The sequence below is a fragment of the Hydra vulgaris genome, chromosome 08 (assembly GCF_038396675.1).
Source record: "Hydra vulgaris chromosome 08, alternate assembly HydraT2T_AEP".
Lineage (NCBI taxonomy): Eukaryota > Metazoa > Cnidaria > Hydrozoa > Anthoathecata > Hydridae > Hydra > Hydra vulgaris.
Window position 1 is genome coordinate 33,062,517 of NC_088927.1, and position 21,553 is coordinate 33,084,069.

Genomic DNA, 21,553 nt, shown 5'->3' on the forward strand with positions numbered 1-21,553 from the left:
AAAAGCTACCAAAGCTGAAGCTGCTAACTATTTTGTAAAAGAAGGAATCTGTCGCAAAACAGCATATAATTATATCAATCGACACCTTACAGGACAGTGTTTAAATGTTACAAAAAGTTCTAGACGCCCATTATCGTGGACTCGAGAAAAAAAGCAAAACTTCGCAGGTTGCTCAACAATCGAAAAGGTGTAAGTCAAAAGAAACTCGCACTTAAATTCAACGTCGATCAAAAGACAATTTGTACACAATTAGCCAAAATAAACATTAAGCACCGTAAACGTGAAAAAACACCCAAATACAATGATGGACAGCGTCTAAGGGCACAAAAAAGAAGCCGAAAACTCATAAATCATCTCTATAAAGAACAGAGTGTTTTAATTTTAGACAACGAAAAATACTTTTGTTTCGGCGGCGAGGAAATGTCTGGAAACGCCGGATATTACACGGACGACAAAGACAAATGTCCAAATATTGTTCGTTTTGCGGGAAAAGAAAAATTTCCAAAAAAAATTATATTAATGTCGAAACCACTCTTTCGGTCAACAACATTGGCTGCAATAAAATCAAGCATTTATATCAAAGAATGCTTAGTGGAACGACTTATACCATTCATCGATAAGTATCATCAAAACCTAAATTACATTTTTTGGCCAGATTTAGCTAGTGCTCGTAGGTTTAAAGATGCCATTTAAAGACAAAATTGAGATTAATAGCCGACAAGGAAGTACTATCAGTTTATAAAAAATAATTTTGTTAAAATAAATATTGTATTAAACTTAAAAAAAATATTTAAAAAAGTTTTACTTTTATTTCTTTAAAAATAAAAGATTTTGATTTTTATGTAACTAATTTTTCCTTACCCGTTACCATAGTTACTTAGTACATTAAACTCTTTTCAACATTTTAAATGCGTTATTAAACAACAATTACTTGACCTCAACATTACTGTAACAATCTCTTATTTTTAAAAAAACTTTTACACGTCTTGAAATTTTTTTTTTTTCCATTTACACAATAGCTGGAAATGATTATGGTCATATTTATAAAAATGCATTTAATTGTATTTATATTTATAAAGATACATTTACTTGGCTATTTTACTTATACGAGTTCTTATATTTATACATATTTAATTATCTTATAATTTGTGTTTATCTTATATTTAACTGATATTGATTGTAAAATATAACTGAAATTAACGGGGCAAGATGATAAGACCATCGTCTTCTGCTTGCTCCAGTCAATTTGTTACGTTAATAATTTTGTAAAAAAAAATTTTATATTGACGAAAAAGATTATTTATATATATATATATATATATATATATATATATATATATATATATATATATATATATATATATATATATATATATATATATATATATTAAATTAACATGAAATATAAAATAAAAAAACAAAACAATATCGTTGTAATAATTAGCGAGAACATAAATTTCGTAAGAATGTATAAATAAAATTGGTATAAAGAAATTCTTGATACTTTTATATTTAAATACAAAAATATTTTAAAAAGTACTGTTTTCATAAACACATAAGATGTGGATCAGATATACTATTATATAATACCTTATGTAATAAGCTTCATATTCATTTTCAGAAGAACTTAAAAATATAAAAATATGTCTTCACAAGATAAAATAATTTCTTTTATGAAACTATTTTATCTTTTGAAGACACATTTTTAAAAAAATAATTTATTTTATTTTTCTTGAATGAAAGACTTTTCCATTCACGGGAAAAATTAAAATTTTTCAAAGCTATTTTGATCCAAAGAAAAGCTCCTCGAAATGAAATACATGGCTTTCCACAATTTGTTAGAAAATAAGGTTGCCGAATTAGATTATTATTTCTTAAGTTATATATATTTTTATCTTTTAAAGTATATAGATTATGAAAAGAAACAGGAGATGCGTTGGTTTTACAATTGTACATAAAACAAAGTATATTATTTTGCCTTTATCCATAGTTATTTGTCTTATTGTAATATTGTTTGGGGTAGTACTAACCATTCAAAACTAAAGAAACTCTACAACAAAAACATGCATGCAGAATAGTATTTGGAGCCGACGGAAGTGTTCCTTGCGAACCACTTCTACGTGTGCTCGGTGTTTTAAATGTGTATAAACTTAATTTACACCAAGTTTTATTATTTATGTTTAAAACAAAAAATGGATTATCTCCAAAAATATTTCAATCTTATTTTAATAAAATTAACCATAAATACTCAGCAAAGTTTTCAGATAACAATTTTATTGTTCTAAAATATAAATTAAAATTAACTTCCTATTCAATTAAATACTGCGGACCTAATCTGGGGAAAAAGTTTCCAGATATTGTTAACAATAAACAGACTACATTAGAGCAATTTAAGGACGAATCAAAACGATTATTATTATTCATGGATATATCCAACTTTAAATGTTTATTTTAAACTAAAAACAATCATATAAAAAATAGATTTAATTTTTTTTTTTATATATATATATATATATATTCGTCATTATTAATATAAGTTTGTACAACATTTTACCGTGAAATATATGACTGGAGCAGTAGAAGACAATAGTCTTATCATCTTGCCCCATTTTTGTCGTTGACAAAATATAACAAAAATATAAACCAAATACAAATATAATAAAATATTTATAATACATATATATATTTTTTATTTTTTTATTTTTACTTCTTTTACAATGAACATCATTAAATAACCAAGCAAGTAATATAATAGAATTTCAAGAAAAAGTGAAGATTTAAATTGAAAAAAGAAAAATTTTAAAAATAAGAAAAAATTATAAAAATATGAGATTGTTTCATTAATGTTGAGATCTAGTAGCTGTTGTTTTACAACGCATTTAAAATGTTGGAATGAGTTTATCGTTTTTATTTTGTTTGTTAGAAATGAATTCCACAATTGGGGTTCTCTGCTGGGTATTGAGAATTTAGATTGTCTTAAAGAGGTTTTCGGAATATAGTAGTTCTTGATAGAGTATTTTGTTTGATATTTGTGATTAATAAGGCGAAAAAAGTCTTGGAAGACTTCAGGGACCAGATCATTTTTGAGTTTAAACTGAAGAATGCAATAGATATTTTGTTCGTAGATATTAAGAACTCTCAGTTCCTTCATTAAATGTTTAGAATTGGCATTCAGAATTAGCATTCGTTTAGAATTGTATCAGTGATTAATATAAATTAATACAAAATATTTAAAACAAAAAAAAATATATATAAAATATCACTGATGATGTTAATAATTAATCTAGTGATTATATTATTTATGAAATTTTATTTCTTGTTGTCTTTTATCCTCAAGAAATTTTATTTTTTTGACTTTTTTATTTTTTATTAATATTTTGTTAAACATTTTAGCAATTGTTTTCAACACTTCTTTGCAATATTTGCATAACTTATATTGCAATGGATTAAGAGAAATATAATTGTGTTAAAGTGTGTTATTTAAACCATTTCTAGCTTTGTACATTACTCCTATACTTTGAGCAACTTTGTTGCACAACAAATCAATGTAATACTTCCAAATAAGGTTTTCATTAATATTGGTTCCTAAAAAGTTAGTAGTTAGTTCTCTTTTTATCTGTCAATTAAGAGTAAAGGCATGACAGGAGACGGTACCTTTTTTTTTGAAGTTTGACGAAAAAGTATCCGTTTGGTTTTCTCAACATTTAGTGACAGCTTATTTATTTTAAACCAGTCTGAAACTTTTGTTAATTCAATATTCATATTTTGGAATAATGTTGTTATGTTGTTATGAGATAAAAAGAGATATGTGTCATCGGCAAACATGGCCGTCATTAAATTTGAGACTTTAAGGAGATCATTAATGTTAATTAGAAATAGAAGAGGTCCTAGTCTAGAACCTTGAGGAACCCCACATGTTATAAATTACATGTTATCTAATAAATTGGAAGAGACAGTTAAATTACTGTAAACAAACTGTTTACGGTTGCTTAAATAACTTTCAAGTATCATTAAAATATTTCCTTCAATTCCATAATACTCTATTTTTTAAAATAGGATTTTGTGGTCAATGGTATCAAAAGCTTATGATAAATTGATGAAAACACCTTACGTATTTTGAGATTTTTTATTAGATTCAGCAATATTGCGGGTAACTTAGAGTATATCATGTTCGGTTGAATTACTTTTTTTAAATCCGTATAGGATTCAGTTCAGATGTTGGCTCTTGTGTTTCAAGTCTGGCGTTTAACTTGCGCTTCAGTTTTGAATTAGGGGACAAATCTGCTGAAAGGACTCTGGCAACAGGTGGGCACTCAACATTATCCTTAACCTGTGAGGCTAACCATTCTTTTGTTGTTTGAAATTTTTTGAAGAGCTTCAAGTGAATTCCCTTTAAAGCAGGATTTAAGTAGTTTGCTGCAGCATTCAATAAGTTTCCAGTGTGACAAAGAGGAAATCTTTTCTCAATGCAGCTTTTCAAGTTTTTTGCATACAAGACACCGTAGCCATTTTTTCCATCCGTCTCAATAAATTGATCAATTTTGTAATGGATTAAATAAAGAGAATCAGCGACAGTGTTAATTGTTGGAATAGACTCAGCCGACCACGTTTCTGTAGCTTCTTAAGGTGGTGCCAAAATTTCTATTGCTCCCTCGATTGATTTCCACTGTGATGCACTGATGGTCTTTGAAGAAAAAATATCTTCATTTGCACATAAGATGATAATTGCACTCTTTAGATGTAGGACAGAAGCCATGCAATCCAGTTCACTATTCCATCTTGTGTCAACAGATTGGTGTAACTGTCTAAAATTGATTCTCAATGAATCTCGAACTGCACATTGCAAAATATGATTGTTGCACAAATATTGGTCAAGGCGCTTTGACAATTTGACTGCAAGTTTCATGTTTCTTGCCTGGTCGTTCACGCAGTACATTGACGAATCAGCAGGCAAATTTAGTTCTTCTAAGAAAGAATCCAGCTTTCCTTCAATTAAGATACCCGTGTGTCTGCCTGGAAGCTGTTGGACATGGGGTGTCCAGTGATGTAGTCTCCAATTTTCGTCAATAGCATGAAAAGTCCAAGAGATGTTGCTGTCCTGAGCTCTAGAAGTCCAAAGGTCAGAAGTAAATGCAGTACTTTTTAGATTTGGCGTAATCTCCGTTATTATACTCTTCATTCCAGCTTGAACTTCTCTTGACCGAATTGAAAGCTTTCTTGAATATGTTGTTCTGTGATGACGGCTCAGTTTAGGGTTTGCAATGTCAAACAATTTCTTGAAACCTCTTCCTTCAACTACTGAAAAGGATGCCAGATCAGTGCAAAAGTAATCCAGCATTGCAGAGTCAAACTGTTTTTGAATGGAATTGTCTTTGTCGTATTTGGACTTTGTTTCAAGCATTTCGACCATGGTTCGTTGTTGCATCTTAGGAGGAGGAAGAAGAGAGTCGTCAGTTTTTTCAGAATACTAAACGTAATCTTGGCTGTGTTTTTTTTCGAGGTGACGATGAAGTCCGCTTGTGTTTCCATCTTTTGTTTTCAAAGACTTTTTGCACACCTTGCATTCAGCACCGTCACTTGTTTTTTGAAAAGATCTCCAGATTTTGTTTTTTCTTGGTGACATTTTTGATCGTTGAAATGAGGCATGAATATTTCTTTTCAATATGAACAATATGTGTCAAGTTGAATTCCACTGGTAAACTAATGAAATTAAGTCGAAAGTGCACCATTTTATACAAAAAGTTTTTGTATTTAAAATCTAATTAAAAATATTTAAAATCTAATTAAAAATATTTAAAATCTAATTAAAATTTTTTAATTAGACTTTTTTTTAAAATCTAAATAAAAAATCTAATTAAAAATCTAAAATTTAATTAAAAATTTTAGAGATTTAATTAAAAAACTAAAAATTTAATTTGTTTTTGTCAAAAACAAATTAAATTTTTAATTAGATTTATTAAAATCACGGAGTCAAAATATTAATGAATTAAAAAAACAAATTATTAGGCATTTTGTAAACTATAATAATTTTTAATTTGGAAAATAATATAATATTTAAGTCTCGTTCTACTTCTCGCGAGAATTTTCTATTTCTCGTTTCTCACGAGAATTCCCATTTCTCACGAGAAACGAGAACGAGATCTCGCTCATGGTTAGTAATCGCTTTGTTTTACCGCGGTTGAAAAGTGGCGGCGGGAGTGTTTGTATTTGAGACTGTTTTAATTTAAACGGAGTAGAAGTGAATAATATTTATGCAGGTCAAATTACCCAATATACATATATAGAGACGCTAGAGAACTGCAAGGTTCCATCAGTGGAAATGCTGATTTATTGAAAAAAATGGTGACAATTTCAACAAGATTTGACACCTGCCCACACAGCTTGTACAGTAAAAGCATGGATGAAAGAAATTAAAGTAGATCTATTGGCCTGCTTAGCTCGATTACCAGATTCGAATCCAATCAAATCTATTTGGTCTTAAATGGAAAAAGAATTCGTCAAGGTGCAAATACAGTTCATAAATAGCTTAAAGCAAGAATTAGATACCATTTGGAGAAGAGTTCAAAACGAAATCTGCAACAATATGTAAACTAATGCAAAAAAGATGTGCTGCTTTCAAAATAGCTAGGGGGATATTTTAAATACTAGCTTATGTTATTTTTGCTGCTTTAATTTTTCATATAATTTTTATTGGTACTTTTTGTTATTTTGTTTGATAACGTATTTACATACAATTTTATGTTTTAGTATGACATCCAAGATGCAAGATTTTTTTTTTAATTTTTCTCGCAAATAAAAAAAAATGTGTTCAGTATCTTCTTTTTAGTATTTATTTTATGGTAGTTTAAACATGCTTTAAGTAGTGAACGGAAACTTACGGCTTCGGCCGAAACCGAAACTGAAATTTCTGCTTCAACAATTTTTTACTTTTTATACTTTTTATAAAAGTTTTGTTTTATTTCGGTTCAAACCGAAATAAACCAAAACTTTTATAAGATTTTTTTTTAGTTTAGATTGGGACCATGACGATTTCCTAATTGTAATCGTTTGGAAATCCATTTTTAATTATAAGAATTGTAAAAATTTTAATTGAAATTATGTTACATAATAGTTTCAAGTTACTAATCTCAAATCATTCTTTGAATGAATTAACATTTAAGTGAAGCAACCAAAATCAATAGTATCATCAAAAGTTTCTCAGTGCTAAATTTTACAATGGAAAATAATCGAAAGGAAACCTATTTGTGGAATCATTTTACCGTAACAGCCAGTGATTCCAAATACGCAATTTGGAATAACTGCAATTTGAAAATGTGTCGTGGATCGCACAATCCAAAACTTTAATCACTTAGCGGACTTTCATCACATTTAAGAAGTTGACAATCTCTTAACTGAAAAAGCAATAATTTATATATATATATATATATATATATATATATATATATATATATATATATATATATATATATATATATACATATATATACATATATATATATATATATATATATATATATATATATATATATATATATATATATATATATATATATCGGAATTTTTTCAGCTAAGTTAGGCTCAATATTAAGAAAGAAGCTGTTTAAATTTTCAGCAATTATTGCTATATTGTATTTAAATTTGCCATCTACTAAAATTTTTTTGGGCAGATTTTTTTTTTTTCATAATTTTTAATCATAATTTTTTGAATTGCCAAAAAAATTTTAATTACCTTCCACGTCTTTTTAGTGTTTCCGTTAGTCTTTTCTAACAACTTTGAGTAATAAAGTTTTTTGGAGTATTTTTTTAGTTTTTTAAATATATATTTTTACAATGTTTATAGTTTGTTTCATTTTATATGTTTTATTTTTAAGAACTTTTCGTACAACTTTGTTTTTTTCTTCGAGGATTTTAGTAGGCCCTTAGACATCCAACATTGGGCATAGGAGTGACTTGGTATTTGTAACAATTTTTTTCTCAGGAAACGCATTTTCATACTGCATTTGCTATATTGTGACTCGCAACGGAGTGCTGCTACAACGACAGTGAGTTTGGTTAGGGCGACAGTCTATCATTTAGAAAAAAAAAATCAAAGTTTTTAAACTTTTTCTGGTCTGGTTTATTAGCGCTCTTTAGAACTACAGTTTATAGAAGAAACTTTTCCGACTTACATGCAAGACTACCGATAAAGTAAGTAGCAACTACAAATAAACAAACTAAAAAAAAAACTAAACAAAGAATAAACTTAAACTTTTCTACCTTTGAAAAAAAATCTGGTGGATATAAAATTAGGTGTATTAGGGTGTTTCATATTTTATCAATTTTTGAAATTGAACTCGCGAATCGATTTATAAATATACATATGTGTATAATTTTTATGGTCCCCGCCAGTTCGATTTTGGGCAAAATTGTTGGGTGTTTTTAACGCCTGGCGGGGACCTTAAGATTTATCCTATAAAATTTTTTATTCTTTTAAATAATATATGATGAATTGAGTATTAATTACATAAAAGAATCTTGTTGAAAAAATTAAGAAATTATTCTACAAAATCTTGTGAAATTGGTTAAAAAAATTTTTTTCTTTACAAAAACCTATTTTATAACTCGGTGGCGTATTTTATAACTCGGAGGCGTATCTTAATTTTTCCAACATGCTCCTTTTATATAATTAATATATCATTCAACATATACTATTTAAAAGAAAAAAAAAATTTTATAGGATAAATATTAAGGTCCCCGCCAGGCGTTTAAAACACCCAACATGTTTGCCCAAAATCGAACTTGCGTGGACCCTCAAAATTATATGTATATTTTTTTTTTGCTCAAACTTAATTTTATATAAATGGTCAGTTTATAAATCAATTCGCGAGTTCAATTTCAAAAATTGATAAAATATGAAACACCCTAATGTGTATTTAGTATCAAAAAATGAAATTTAGAAACGCATCAGATAAATATAAATCAACTTAGATTAAATAGCTTTTTTAAATATACTGTATTCTCAAGTGATAAAAAAAAATTCAATTCTTTTCGATGTCAAAATAATAAAAAAAAACATTTTTGAGTTTTGAATCTAATCTTTATTTAAATATTTATTTAGTATACTATTACCGCCTAAAACGCTAAAAATAACTTTTTAAAAATAACCTTTTTTTTTTATACAATGGAATTTTATATGTTGGATGACCGAAGAGTTATAATATTATACTTTATATTATAACTGTTTCGTTTTCCAACATACGTAATTCCGTTGTATATAAAAAAAGAAATTACTATTTAAAATAAAGTCATCAAAATTATTATTGAAAAGTTATTGTAAGCTTTTTTGGATGGTGTAATACACTAAATAAATATTCAAATGAAGATTAGATACATAATCTCTTCATATAACTCAAATATTTTTTTTAATTACTTTGACATCGAAAAGATTTTTTTATCGCTTGATAATTTAGTATACTTAAAAAAGCTATAGTTGATTTCTATTTTCTAAACTACATTTTTTGCGTTTCTAAACTACATTTTTAAAGAAGAAATCAATTATTGATAAAATGGATCAAGAACTTGATTACAGCGAGGTCAGAAGTTTTCTATTTTTATTTTAACTACATTTTGTAACAGCATAAAAGTATTTCGTTCGTCCTAAGAAAAACATTTAGTAATTAATAAAGTTAAAGATTAGAAAAACTTTAAATTGAAAATTTAATTTATGTATAAGTATTATGAAAAGCGTAAATTTGTATAAATACTTCCACCAACATCAAAGATACGCGGTTGGTTAACTGATTTGTAATTAATTAGTTCAAATTGCGCATTTGTTTTACCACACTTACACCAGGTTTCCGTATAACAAATAATTTTAGAATCATGTTTTGATTCATCCAACAAAAACTTTAATTTATATCATTTTTATACAAATAATAACGGGTGATAAATTATTATCCGGAATGAGTTTAAAATATCTGAACGGCTTAAAAAAAAAAAAAAAAAACGAAAACTTTTTTTAAAAGTTTTAAAGCATATTTAATGATTCTTTCATTTTTTTTTACTCAATCTCTAATCGGCACAACACAATGTGCCAGTTGTGTCGTCTATCTTTTACGACGTACACAATCTAATCGAGACTTCTAAAAATTTCTTGTACGTGTTACATATTAAATTCAGTTTAAGATTTTTTTTTCTCACTCTAGGAGATTTTATAAATATACTGCATTTTCAAGTGATAAAAAAAAGTTCAATTCTTTTCGATGTTAAAATATTAAAAAAAAAACATTTTTGAGTTTTGAGTCTATTTAGTCTACTATTACCACTTAAAACAATAAAAATAACTTTTTAATAACAATCCTTTTTTTATATACATTAGGATTTTATAAGTTGGATGACCGAAGAGTTATAATATTATACTTTACATCATAACTGTTTCGTTTTCCAACATACGTAATTCCGTTGTATATAAAAAAGGAATTACCATTTAAAATAAAGTCATCAAAATTATTATTGAAAAGTTATTGTAGGCTTTTTTGGATGGAGTAATATAATAAATAAATATTCAAATGAAGATTAGATACATAATCTCTTCATAAAACCGAAAATGTTTTTTTTAATTACTTTGACATCGAAAAGATTTTTTATATTACTTGATAATTTAGTATACTTAAAAAAGCTTAAGTTGATTTCTATTTATCTGATGCGTTTGATTATTTCATTTTTTTACTCAATCCCCAACCGTCACAACACAATGTACCGGTTGTGTCGTCTTCTTTTTACGACGTACACGATCTAATCGAGACTAAAAACTTCTTATACGTGTTCCATACTGAATTCAGTTTAACATTTTTTCTCACTCAAGGAGCTTTTTTAAATGTACTGTATTATCAAGTGATAAGGAGATTTTCAGGGTTTTATTCCTTTAGTATCACGGGAAAATTGTTTTTAACTGAATAAGCTATCACCGTTTTTGCATAATGTGCACTAGTTAAATTTGGCTAAAATATGTAATTGTGATCAGAATGGTATTGTTTTGTAGATTGAGTAACAAGCTCTTGTAAGCTTTCCATATTAAATTTTGTTAAAAATTATTTTATTACCTTTCCGAGTTGATTAATATTTGAAGCACACGAGTTATCGCCTACGCTTTCCTTTTTAGTTGAGTCCAGAAGTCCTCAATAGGTCTAGTTTCTTGAAAATATGCATTATTGTATTCCTTGGGTACCACTGGTATATTTTTTTTAACTAAATAAGCTATCACCATTTTTGCATAATGTGCACTAGCTAAATTTGACCAAAATATGCAACTGTGATCAGAATGGTATTGTTTCAAAAATGTTATCAATCTAGCTTCTAAACATTCTTCCTTATATATATATATATATATATATATATATATATATATATATATATATATATATATATATATATATATATATATATATATATATATATATATATATATATATATATATATATATATATATATATATATATATATATATATATACTAGTTGATAGCAAAGCCACTTTCCCTAACCAATGATTCAGCAAATCCTCTGCGCAAAAATGATATCTACACAAAAACTTTAGTTTAAGACTTAGGATATTTTACATTTTATTTATGGAGGGGTATTTTTTGAACCAATTAATCCCAAGTCTGTGATTTAGAACCATCGAAACGTACGGTTGACTGCATTTAAATATTTTTAGCTTACTTTCTTTGTGATAAACTACTTTTATTTGTTTGTCATTATCTCAATTGATTTAAACCTTGTTTATCAAAAATAACAGCCGGCTAGCATGCTCCTGGTTGTTGGTTTGCATTAAATCCATCTTCATAACGCTTGATTATATCATAAATGGTTGATTTGTTTGCTCCTTCAGCTACAAAATGATCAACTGTGTACTTCCTTCCTTCGTTTATATTATTTTTAAAAAACTTGTACACACGTTTTCGTAAGAGCTCATTTTCAGATAAGGTTTATAATTGACACTAAACTTAAAGATAATTGTGATTTTTTTGTAGTTTCTTAAAGATAAATATGATTTTGTAACTGCCCACGAGTAAGAAACGACCTAATTATTTCAAAATGAAGTCATTCCGAATAACTACTTATCACCCCTTATAATGTTACTTCATTATTATATAATATCTTGACAATCAAATATATTACCATTCAGTTTTAATTTTGATTGTTAGTAATTAACAAACAATAAATCACGTAACAGAAAAAAATTACGTGGTATAAAAGTTACATTAATTTGTGGAATAATTACTCAATATTAATTTAAAAAAAAATTATTACTTTCTTGTGATAAAAACACTCTTTTAACTGGTTATCCTTTTGGATTCAAGAAAGCGGTTTGCTTGAAGTATTTATTTTTTATAAAAAAGTGACGTGTTATTGTTACTCGATGTAAAAGATGTTAGTAGTCATGCGATATGCGCGCAAATATTGTGAGCTTATACTTGTATACATGTGAATGCTGGACCATAAAGGGACAAAAATTACTTGGTTTATTTTTTTTTATTGTACTCTATCTATAATATGTCGAGTACTATAGAGTGGCATTACAGGTTTAGTATAAGATGAATGGTGAACTAGCTCCCCCTAAAACTGTTATATCTGATACGATCATACAAGGGCGTTGTCAAATAGAAAGTAGTAAAAAGGATTGAAACAAATGGTAGAGAAAAGGTTGTTCTTAGCAAAATAATATTTGACATTCAGAGGGCACAGAGAACATTATCATTGTAGAATGGATGATGGGTGGGATACAGTTACTAACACTTAGAATTTTTTTCAGTTGTTATATTTAGTAGGTAAATATAACTTTAATCAATTATTATATTTGCAAAATAAGAATTAAACTGCATTAAAGTTATGCAGTTTTTTCTTTCAATATTGATTTTACTATTATTATTTTTAGAATTAATCAGATGTTAGTTTCGTTCCAACTAGTCTCAAAAATAGTTATTAAACAACCTATTTCTGTTATCAAATTGTTTGTAAAAAATTGATTTAGACATTTCATTTTTAAAAACTGGTGCTTATTGCTCATGAAAAATGTTGAAATAAAAAATGATGCAGCTTTTATAGGTGTAAATGTAACAATCGAATTCGTGAAAGAAAAATCTATGTAATGTAAAATTAAAGAAAGAAGTGTGGAAAAAAGTAGAAAATTTTTGCTTGGTCAAAGTGACGATAACTACAATAATGAGATTCTTCGCAGACACATTCTATTTTTAATAACTTAACTTTAGTTTGCCTCTAAAAGTTTATAATTAAATTTTTAAAACGTTCAACTTTTGATGGCTTCGTTTTTTTTATTTTTTTTTATAAATAATGAAAAAAATCATATTATTTTACAGACAGTTATTACAAAATCAACTAGAATACAGCAAAGTCAGAATGCATACATAAATTAGCATCAAATAAAGAGTCAGATGAGAAGAAGATAGAAAAAAAAATCATTGGAGATAATATAAAAAAAGAAACTTTAATGGAATGAGCAATTTTATTTCTCTATTATAAGCAAGTTCATTTCACCAGAGCTTAATTTTGAGGCCTAATTTAGGCCTCAAAACTTTTAGAGTCTGAATTCTTATAGGAACTTCTGGAATAATAGCATTCTTGAAAGAATCATACATAAAGGTTTAGAGATTAGGGAATCCAATACTGGGATACCGAAAACCGGGATTTTGGTCAATTTTGTCTAGTTTCGAATACCGGTATTAAAAGGCTTAAATACCGGTATTTTGGTGTTTGAATGGTTGTTTTTTTATTTATTCCTTTTAGCAATATTTGTATACTTTATTATAAATATATGAAAATTCGTAAACATTTGTTGCTTATTTCTAAAATATTTTTATTTTATCATGTGTTTAACTCTTTGTTTGAGTAAAAACCTATTATATAAAAGTAAAGCTGTCAAACTCTGATTCATTGACAACTCTTTTATGAAACTCTTCTCTCTGATACAAACATTGTGAGAATAAAATATGTGACGCAATTACAAGTTGAGATAATATTCTAATTTAGCCGATGGAGAGTGAAATTAAAAAGTTGATTGAGCATTCAAAAGACGGAGATAAATATTCTGTTTGGTTTTTTTTTCATAAATATGAAAAGGGCATAGTGCAAAGTGTAAGAAGTGTGCAAAAATTATAAAAACAGCAGGTGGCTTAATAAGCGGCCTTCATACACATTTAAAAACAAAGTATGATGTAATACTAAGAAAACGAGATGCTATTGAACCTCATGGTGAATCTAGTTCAATATCTGATACGCTTCCTCCGAAAATTACTAAATATTTAAAAAAAACTACAGAAGACTCGCGGGCAGCAATCTTATCTAGAATGACAGTATTTGATGGGCTCCATTCAGAATTTTCATAACATCCGATGATCTTCGAAAACCGTTAAAAGAATTAAATTTAAGTGATAAACTTCCGAAATCCGCCACGACTATACAAAAAATTGTCACTAGTTATAGCGAAACTATTCGTCAGTTAGTAATTAAAGAAATATTAGAATATAAATTAAATGGAAAAGGTTTTAGTGTTAATTTTGATGAGCGGACTTCCTTAAGGAACCGGTGATACATAAACGTTCTTCTTCACTCGGATACAAGATTTTGGAATTTAGGACTTCTCCGAATCAACGGAGGTTTACCTGCAGAAAAATGTGTCTTACTTTTAAGTGAAAAATTGAATCAGTATGGTTTGTCATTTGAAAAGAATATTGTTTGTTGAACAAATGATGGTGCAGCAGTTATGCAAAAAGTAGGCAAATTAATACCGGCATATTCAGATGCCAAAGAGCACAAAAACTGTGATGCCTTTGAAAATATTTCAAATCCGTACGAGGAAGGATTAATGATGGATTACGATATACAAGAACAAGATATAGAAATAACACATAGTCAAATTGGTCCCCTATGCAAAAAGAAATTAAAATTGTGCAAATATTCAAACGTTCACTATTAAAAATTGAGGTACAACAGAATTATGTAAAGCTCGAATTTCGTAAAGAATACTTCTTAACTGCAGATTCCAAAACTAGATGGAATAGCCTACTAGCAATGCTCGAACGTTTTTACAAATTAAAGTCATGCATTCAAAAATCAGATATAGATTTAAAACTTAATATAAACTTTACAGAAACTGATTTTGAAACAGTGTCAGCTACTATCTCAGCACTTTTGTCGATAAAATTAGCCGTTGAGTCACTTTGTTGCATAGATGCTAACTTAATTTCAGCGGATGCAGCATTGACATTTATGTTTGACAGGTTATATGAATTTAAGTCATCATTGAGCATAGAATCTATGAGTGCTTTAAAACAACGTATTATTGCAAGAAGAACGCAGTTGTTCGATTTAATTTCTTATCTGCATAAATGTCTAGAAGATGGTACTAGAAATTCAAACTTATTAAGTTTTAACTTTCCACTTGCATCAAAAGCGAGTAATTTCAATTCACTTTTGGGCATTGTAAATCTAAAGGGACTTTGGAATCAAAGCACTGCTGTTGAAGAACGAGCCCGGGAAGTTCTTCACTTTAAGGTTAGCGAAGTTGAGATTGACGAAGGAAAAAATTCTAAGAAATCAATGAAAAAAGACATGTACAAGGCTATTTGTAAACAAATAAACCACAACGCGCTGGTGATATAATCAAGTGTCTAAGAAAAGAAATGAGTCTCTTCGAAGCTGAAGGTGTGCGAGGAAAATATCTCTAATAGGTTTATGATCTTCTTTTAACAATTCGGTCAACTAGTGTTGAATCCGAAAGAGCATTTTCTGCTGCCTGTATTTTTTTAAACAAGTTGCGGTGCAGAATGGGCGACAAAACTCTGGATGTTCTTTGTTTTTTAAGAGGTTACTTTCATGAAATAAAAGATAAAGATTCTACCAAATATATCAATAAATTTGAATTCTTTTCAAGTTTTCGTGATTCTTAAATTTATTTACTTTGCTTTAAAAATTTAAAATATTTAATACCGGTATTCCACTATTATACTTTTATAATACCGAAATACCGGTATTGATTTTTTGACCAGTGTTGGATACTCTATTTGAAATAGAAAAAACAATCCCTCAATAAATGCATAACTAATGAAACTTCCCCCAAAATATTTTTAATTGAATAAATAAATAAAATTTATTTAAAACAAACAATCATGACATAATGGAAAAAAATACATCTAGTTTTAACCTTAAAAGATATATCTTTATGTTTGAGTTCAGATTTCTGTAAAGTTGTTTTTTTACAAGGGTTATTTTGGCAAAGACGATATATTTTCTTATAACACGAATTGCATGGTACAATAAAGAAATTGAAATAGTACATTTTCACAAAGTAAAGAATCAAAAATCGTTTTGATAAATAGTTCTCTTCAACACTAGCGATTACTTTGTTAGGCGTTTTTTCTTCCAATCCGAACTACTTATATTTCACTTAAACGCTTGACCATTTGAGCAAGTGGCATCTTCTTACCAAAAACCAATAATTTCAGACTCAACAATTTTTAAATAAAAAGGCCGACATATCAAGAAGCGGTCATGCAAAAAGTTATAACAAATGAATCAATGAAAAATTGTATGTTATGTGTTGGACCAAAATAATCCACAGCCTTAATAATCCAGTCATCCAAACCAATTTAATAGCACCAATGCGTTGCTGCTTATTTAGTTTGTATCTACAGTACATAGGGACCAGTATATAAAAGAAATAAACTTTATAGCCTTTTATTTTTTTAAACTCTACCAGTGATCAAGACGTTCTGACTAAATCAGATGGCTTTTTACCGGATAAGTCAATTGATTTTTCAGAAATATAATTAATTTGAACATATGACAAATGACATATCTTTGGCTCCTTTTTTCAAAATACTAATAATCGACGGACAACCCAAAAATAAACTAAGTACATATAGTTTAAAACGAATTTAAAAATGCAAAGTAAATCAATCAAAAGACTTTTGAATACTTCATATTCTTTACTACTCATCTTAACAAACTGTGTGTTTGCGAAGATGAATAAAAACATGAAGTAACTAAAAGTAAAAAAAAATTGGCTTGATTGAAAACAACTTTCTTTTTATATAATTAATATTTTGTTAGCGTTGTAGTATCACATGTCAATTTTTTAACATTATCATACTTCATAAAAAAGTCTTTGCAAACAAGACCATTTTCTGAAAGCATTTGGAGCTTTCTAAATAACTCTTTAAGAAACTCCTTAAACAAGTTAGGTTTTTGTTTGCCACAAAAAAAGTAACAAGGAACAAAGATTTAGAAATAAACAAACAAAGTTAAAGACTAAAGCTGTGTATTGCTAGATTTAAAAAAGGGCAGACAATATATATTTACTAATAAATATTTGTCATTGTTGATACCAATGATATAATATATAAACTAGATGTCTAACTTGCGGGATTTTATTGGACAAAAAATGAAGTCGCTTTTTTTGCTTATAAATAATAATAACAATATATAACAATAGTTCGCCATTTGTAAAAAGTGTAAAAGCTGAAGAAGTGTGAAATAAAAGTTAAAAATGAGAGTTAAAAGTTCCCAATAAATTAAAGATAATTCAAAAACATGTTATAATGATTATAAAATACTTATAAAGGTTTATGAGCCTATGTTTACTTAAAAGTATTATAATTCAATAAAATGCTTCAAAAGCATCTATCGTTTCACTTTTCTATTTAAAACTTTAATCCCTTTTTAATCAAAAATAATTTTAGAAATCATAAATTATTATTTTACAAGTACTCTAATTTTCTCTTAACACTTTTACATAAATAGCGTATAGATTTAAAATATATTTACTTCATATAAGAAAAAAAAAAGTTAAATAATATTTGATTACAAATTTAATCCGTTATTTGTAAAAAGGTCAAAAGCGGGTTCACTTTTTGGATTGAAGCAAGACATCTAGTTTATATAAAATATCATTGGTTAATACACATGTCATCCTCATGGAGCATATTTTTAATACCAATGGCTAGATGTCAAAACAAAGATAAGTGTAGTAACAATAGTTTTTCAGTATTTACATGATTAGGTGTTTTAGTAACATTTATTTTCTATGCCCATGTTGCCGCATTAAGACAAGCAAATCATTTAATGAAAAATGTGAAAATGTGCAAATAAATGTTTAACTGGCCACTGAACAAGGTCAAACATTAAAAATCAAGAAAATTATCAGAGTGAAAAAAGTTTACTAAAATCAGCACTTTTTAAAGAGAGTTTAGTTAAAGATAACATAGAATCACTTTTAAAAATATCAAAACTATTGGAATCGGCTAAAAGGAAAAATCACAGATTAAACTTCAATAATTATCATTTTCAAATAAACTGGTAATCAAAGAATTAGCCTTTCACAATATAGTTGATCTTGATGTTATCATTTATTTATATTTGTTTATCTGTAAGCACAAATATATAAACTTATATATGTTTATAACAATTTATATATATATATATATATATTTATATATATATATATATATATATATATATATATATATATATATATATATATATATGTATATATATATATATATATATATATATATATATATATATATATATATATATTAGGGGTATGACTAAAAAGCACGTTTATTTTTTTCGGAAATGATAAAGCAACAAAAGATGAACTTTTACTTGTGTTAACTTAAAATACTAATACTTTTTTCCAAATCGAAAAAAAACTCCCCCACCTGTGCAAATTAAAATTTGGTCCCAGCTGTCTTAAAATGCAAAAAATTCAAGTTTTTGCATTTATAGTAGGGGCAGGGTCACTTAACAAAGTTTCAAAAATTCCATGAGGGAAATGAAAAAAAATGATAGGAAGAGTTGATCTTAACCATTTGCAATCATGTGTATATTAAAGAGGTTAGGGGGGGGGGGGTTATTTTTTTTTAATGTACTTTAAATATAAAATATTTTTTTAATTGTACATTTTTTATTTAAAGAACGAATATTTTATGGTTTTTATCCAAAAAATTGTATCAGTTGCTTTAAATTTTAAATAATGATAAGCTGCAACCATTAAGTTTGCTTCTCCATCTTCTTTCGTTTCTAAACGTTTCAATGGGTTGTTGAGAGTGGGAGGAGGGGGGAGAGTGGGAGGAGTCAAAAAAAAATTTTGTGAAATTTTAACAATTTTTTGTAAATAAAAAAAACGTCAACATTCTGAAGTTTTTCATGTTGGAAAAAGAATTGAAATAATATATAGCACATTACACATAATACATAACCAATAACTGTTGTTTATTAAAAAAACTTTATTACAGAGGTCATCCTATGTGTTAATTTTCCAAACATTTCTACAATTAATATAGCTTCATGTCTATTATTTTAGGGCTCAATGTATTGAAAAGAAGGTTGTCTCTAGGCCTGTAAATCGAGCCGAACGAGCCAAGCTTGCCAGGACTCGGCTTGGCTCGTTTACATATTAAGAGTGTTCAGGCTCGGCTCGAGCTCGTTTCGAACATGAGATTCTTTGTTCGATCTCAGCTCGTTAAGGATTAGTATTGTTTGGGCTCGGCTCGTTTTATATGCTGCTCGAGCTCGACTGGTTTAAAACTCGAAATAATTATTGTAACCTGTTAGTTTAAAGCTCGTTTAGTAAAAAAAAATTGTTCGTTAAAGGCTCGTCTGTAAATAATGCAAGTCCAAATCAACAAACAACATAAACAATCCTACAGTCTATTAAACATGCAAATAAACAACATAATGAAATAAGATCCCACAAATCTAATAGTTCAAAATAAAAGTTAAAACTAATAGTTCAATGTTCCAACTTAATGTTCAAAGTTCAAACATAATGTAAACTCTCACAAACATAATAATTCCTATTAAACACTGCACTCTAATAGTTCAAATTACATTGGAGCTTTAATCGAGCCTATATGAACGAGTCTATGATGTTCAAGCTCGGCTCGTTTAATAAACGAGCCTAATTTTTTGTTCAAGCCCGGCTCGTTTACCATTCGAGCCGAACATGAACGAGCTCTTGTCGAGCCGATCACCGAGCCGTTCACGAACACGAGCCAGGATTTACAGCCCTCGTTGTCTCGTGGTAAAAACATTTACCATGCACCCTTATTGCTTATAAATTTACAATTCAGTCCAAATTTAAATTGACTTAATAATATAGTAATATGTTTTTATGATAAAAATATCAATATATAAATGTTTTTAGTTACAATATCTTTAATGAATTCTTTTATTTTGAGACAAGAAGGTTGACTTAAAAAGGAATAGAAAGAATTTAAACAAACCATATAGGCAAAAATAAAAAAAACACACAAAACCATAAAGGAAAAAATGTGGTTTTAAAATAGGAATATTTATTTAATGACAAATAAAAAAAACTCATCATCTTGAAAGATTAAACACAAGTTTAAAAAAGTAGACAATAAGATGTAAATTTTCTCAATGATCAGAAAGGATTGCATGTTCAAAAAATGTCGTGCGAAAACATTTTGCGAAATAGAAAATGAAGAAAAAAATTTAAAGGTTGTATAAGTCCATTAGGAAACAAACAAAGGTTGGTTAGTAAAAAATTTGAGGAGACAATAAAATGTGTAGATACTTGTGATAATGGAGATAGTAAGGTAGGCAGTACCTCCAGCCTTTAAGAAAATTTAAAAAGTATATTGTTCCTATTTTTATTCACTATATGTAAAGTAATTACATAAATTAGCTCTTGAATTAGCTCAAACAGAAAGATCTGCAAGTTATATAACATTTAAAAATTTTTGGACCTAAAAACTGATTTTTCTTTGATTCGTTAAAAATTACATTACTTTAGACAGAATGGCTGAAAACCAGTTTATCAAACTGGAACTTATTGCGGCTGTGTGCTATGTGTTTATATCGCTATATACCATATACTTATTTCCAGATTATAAAAGGTTTTTAAAAAATTTATTACTGGCTTTTTGTTCTACATTACAGTGCAGAACGTGCTTCTAATTCTAGTCAAGACTACATTGAAATTTTTAGAAACAAAAACAGACGGAGAAGTTAACTTAATGGTTGTAGCTTATCATTGTTTAAAATTTAAAACAACTGATAAAAAATCTTGGATAAAATCATAAAATAGTCTTTGTTTAAATAAAAAATGTACAATTACAAAAGTGTTTTATATTTAAGGTAAACGAAAAAAAATTAAAAAGCCCTCCCCCCCCCCCCAAACCTCTTATACACATGTTTGCAAATGATGGTTAAGATCAACTCTTGCAAATGATGGTTAAGATCAACTCTTCCCATCATTTTTACCAAAAAATAAAACATAATCTAAAAATAGATAGTTGGATTGTTCAGTGAATAAGTTAATGATAGTACTACGATGATATATATATATATATATATATATATATATATATATATATATATATATATATATATATTATACATATATATATATATATATATATATACATATATATATATATACATATATATATATATATATACATATACATATATATATATATATATATATATATATATATATATATATATATATATATATATATATACAT

At 27.5% G+C, this 21,553-nt stretch overlaps 1 protein-coding gene across 1 annotated transcript in view; it reads left to right on the forward strand.

Moving 5' to 3' along the window:
- The first annotated feature begins 9,283 nt into the window (after nt 1-9,283).
- Nucleotides 9,284-21,553, forward strand: part of LOC100201546 (aldehyde dehydrogenase, dimeric NADP-preferring) — a 67,448-nt gene continuing 55,178 nt past the window's right edge. Inside the window, exon 1 of the mRNA XM_065803469.1 lies at nt 9,284-9,572. Coding sequence (XP_065659541.1) covers nt 9,546-9,572 — 27 coding nt within the window. The 5' untranslated portion in view covers nt 9,284-9,545. The remainder of the gene's footprint in view (nt 9,573-21,553) is intronic.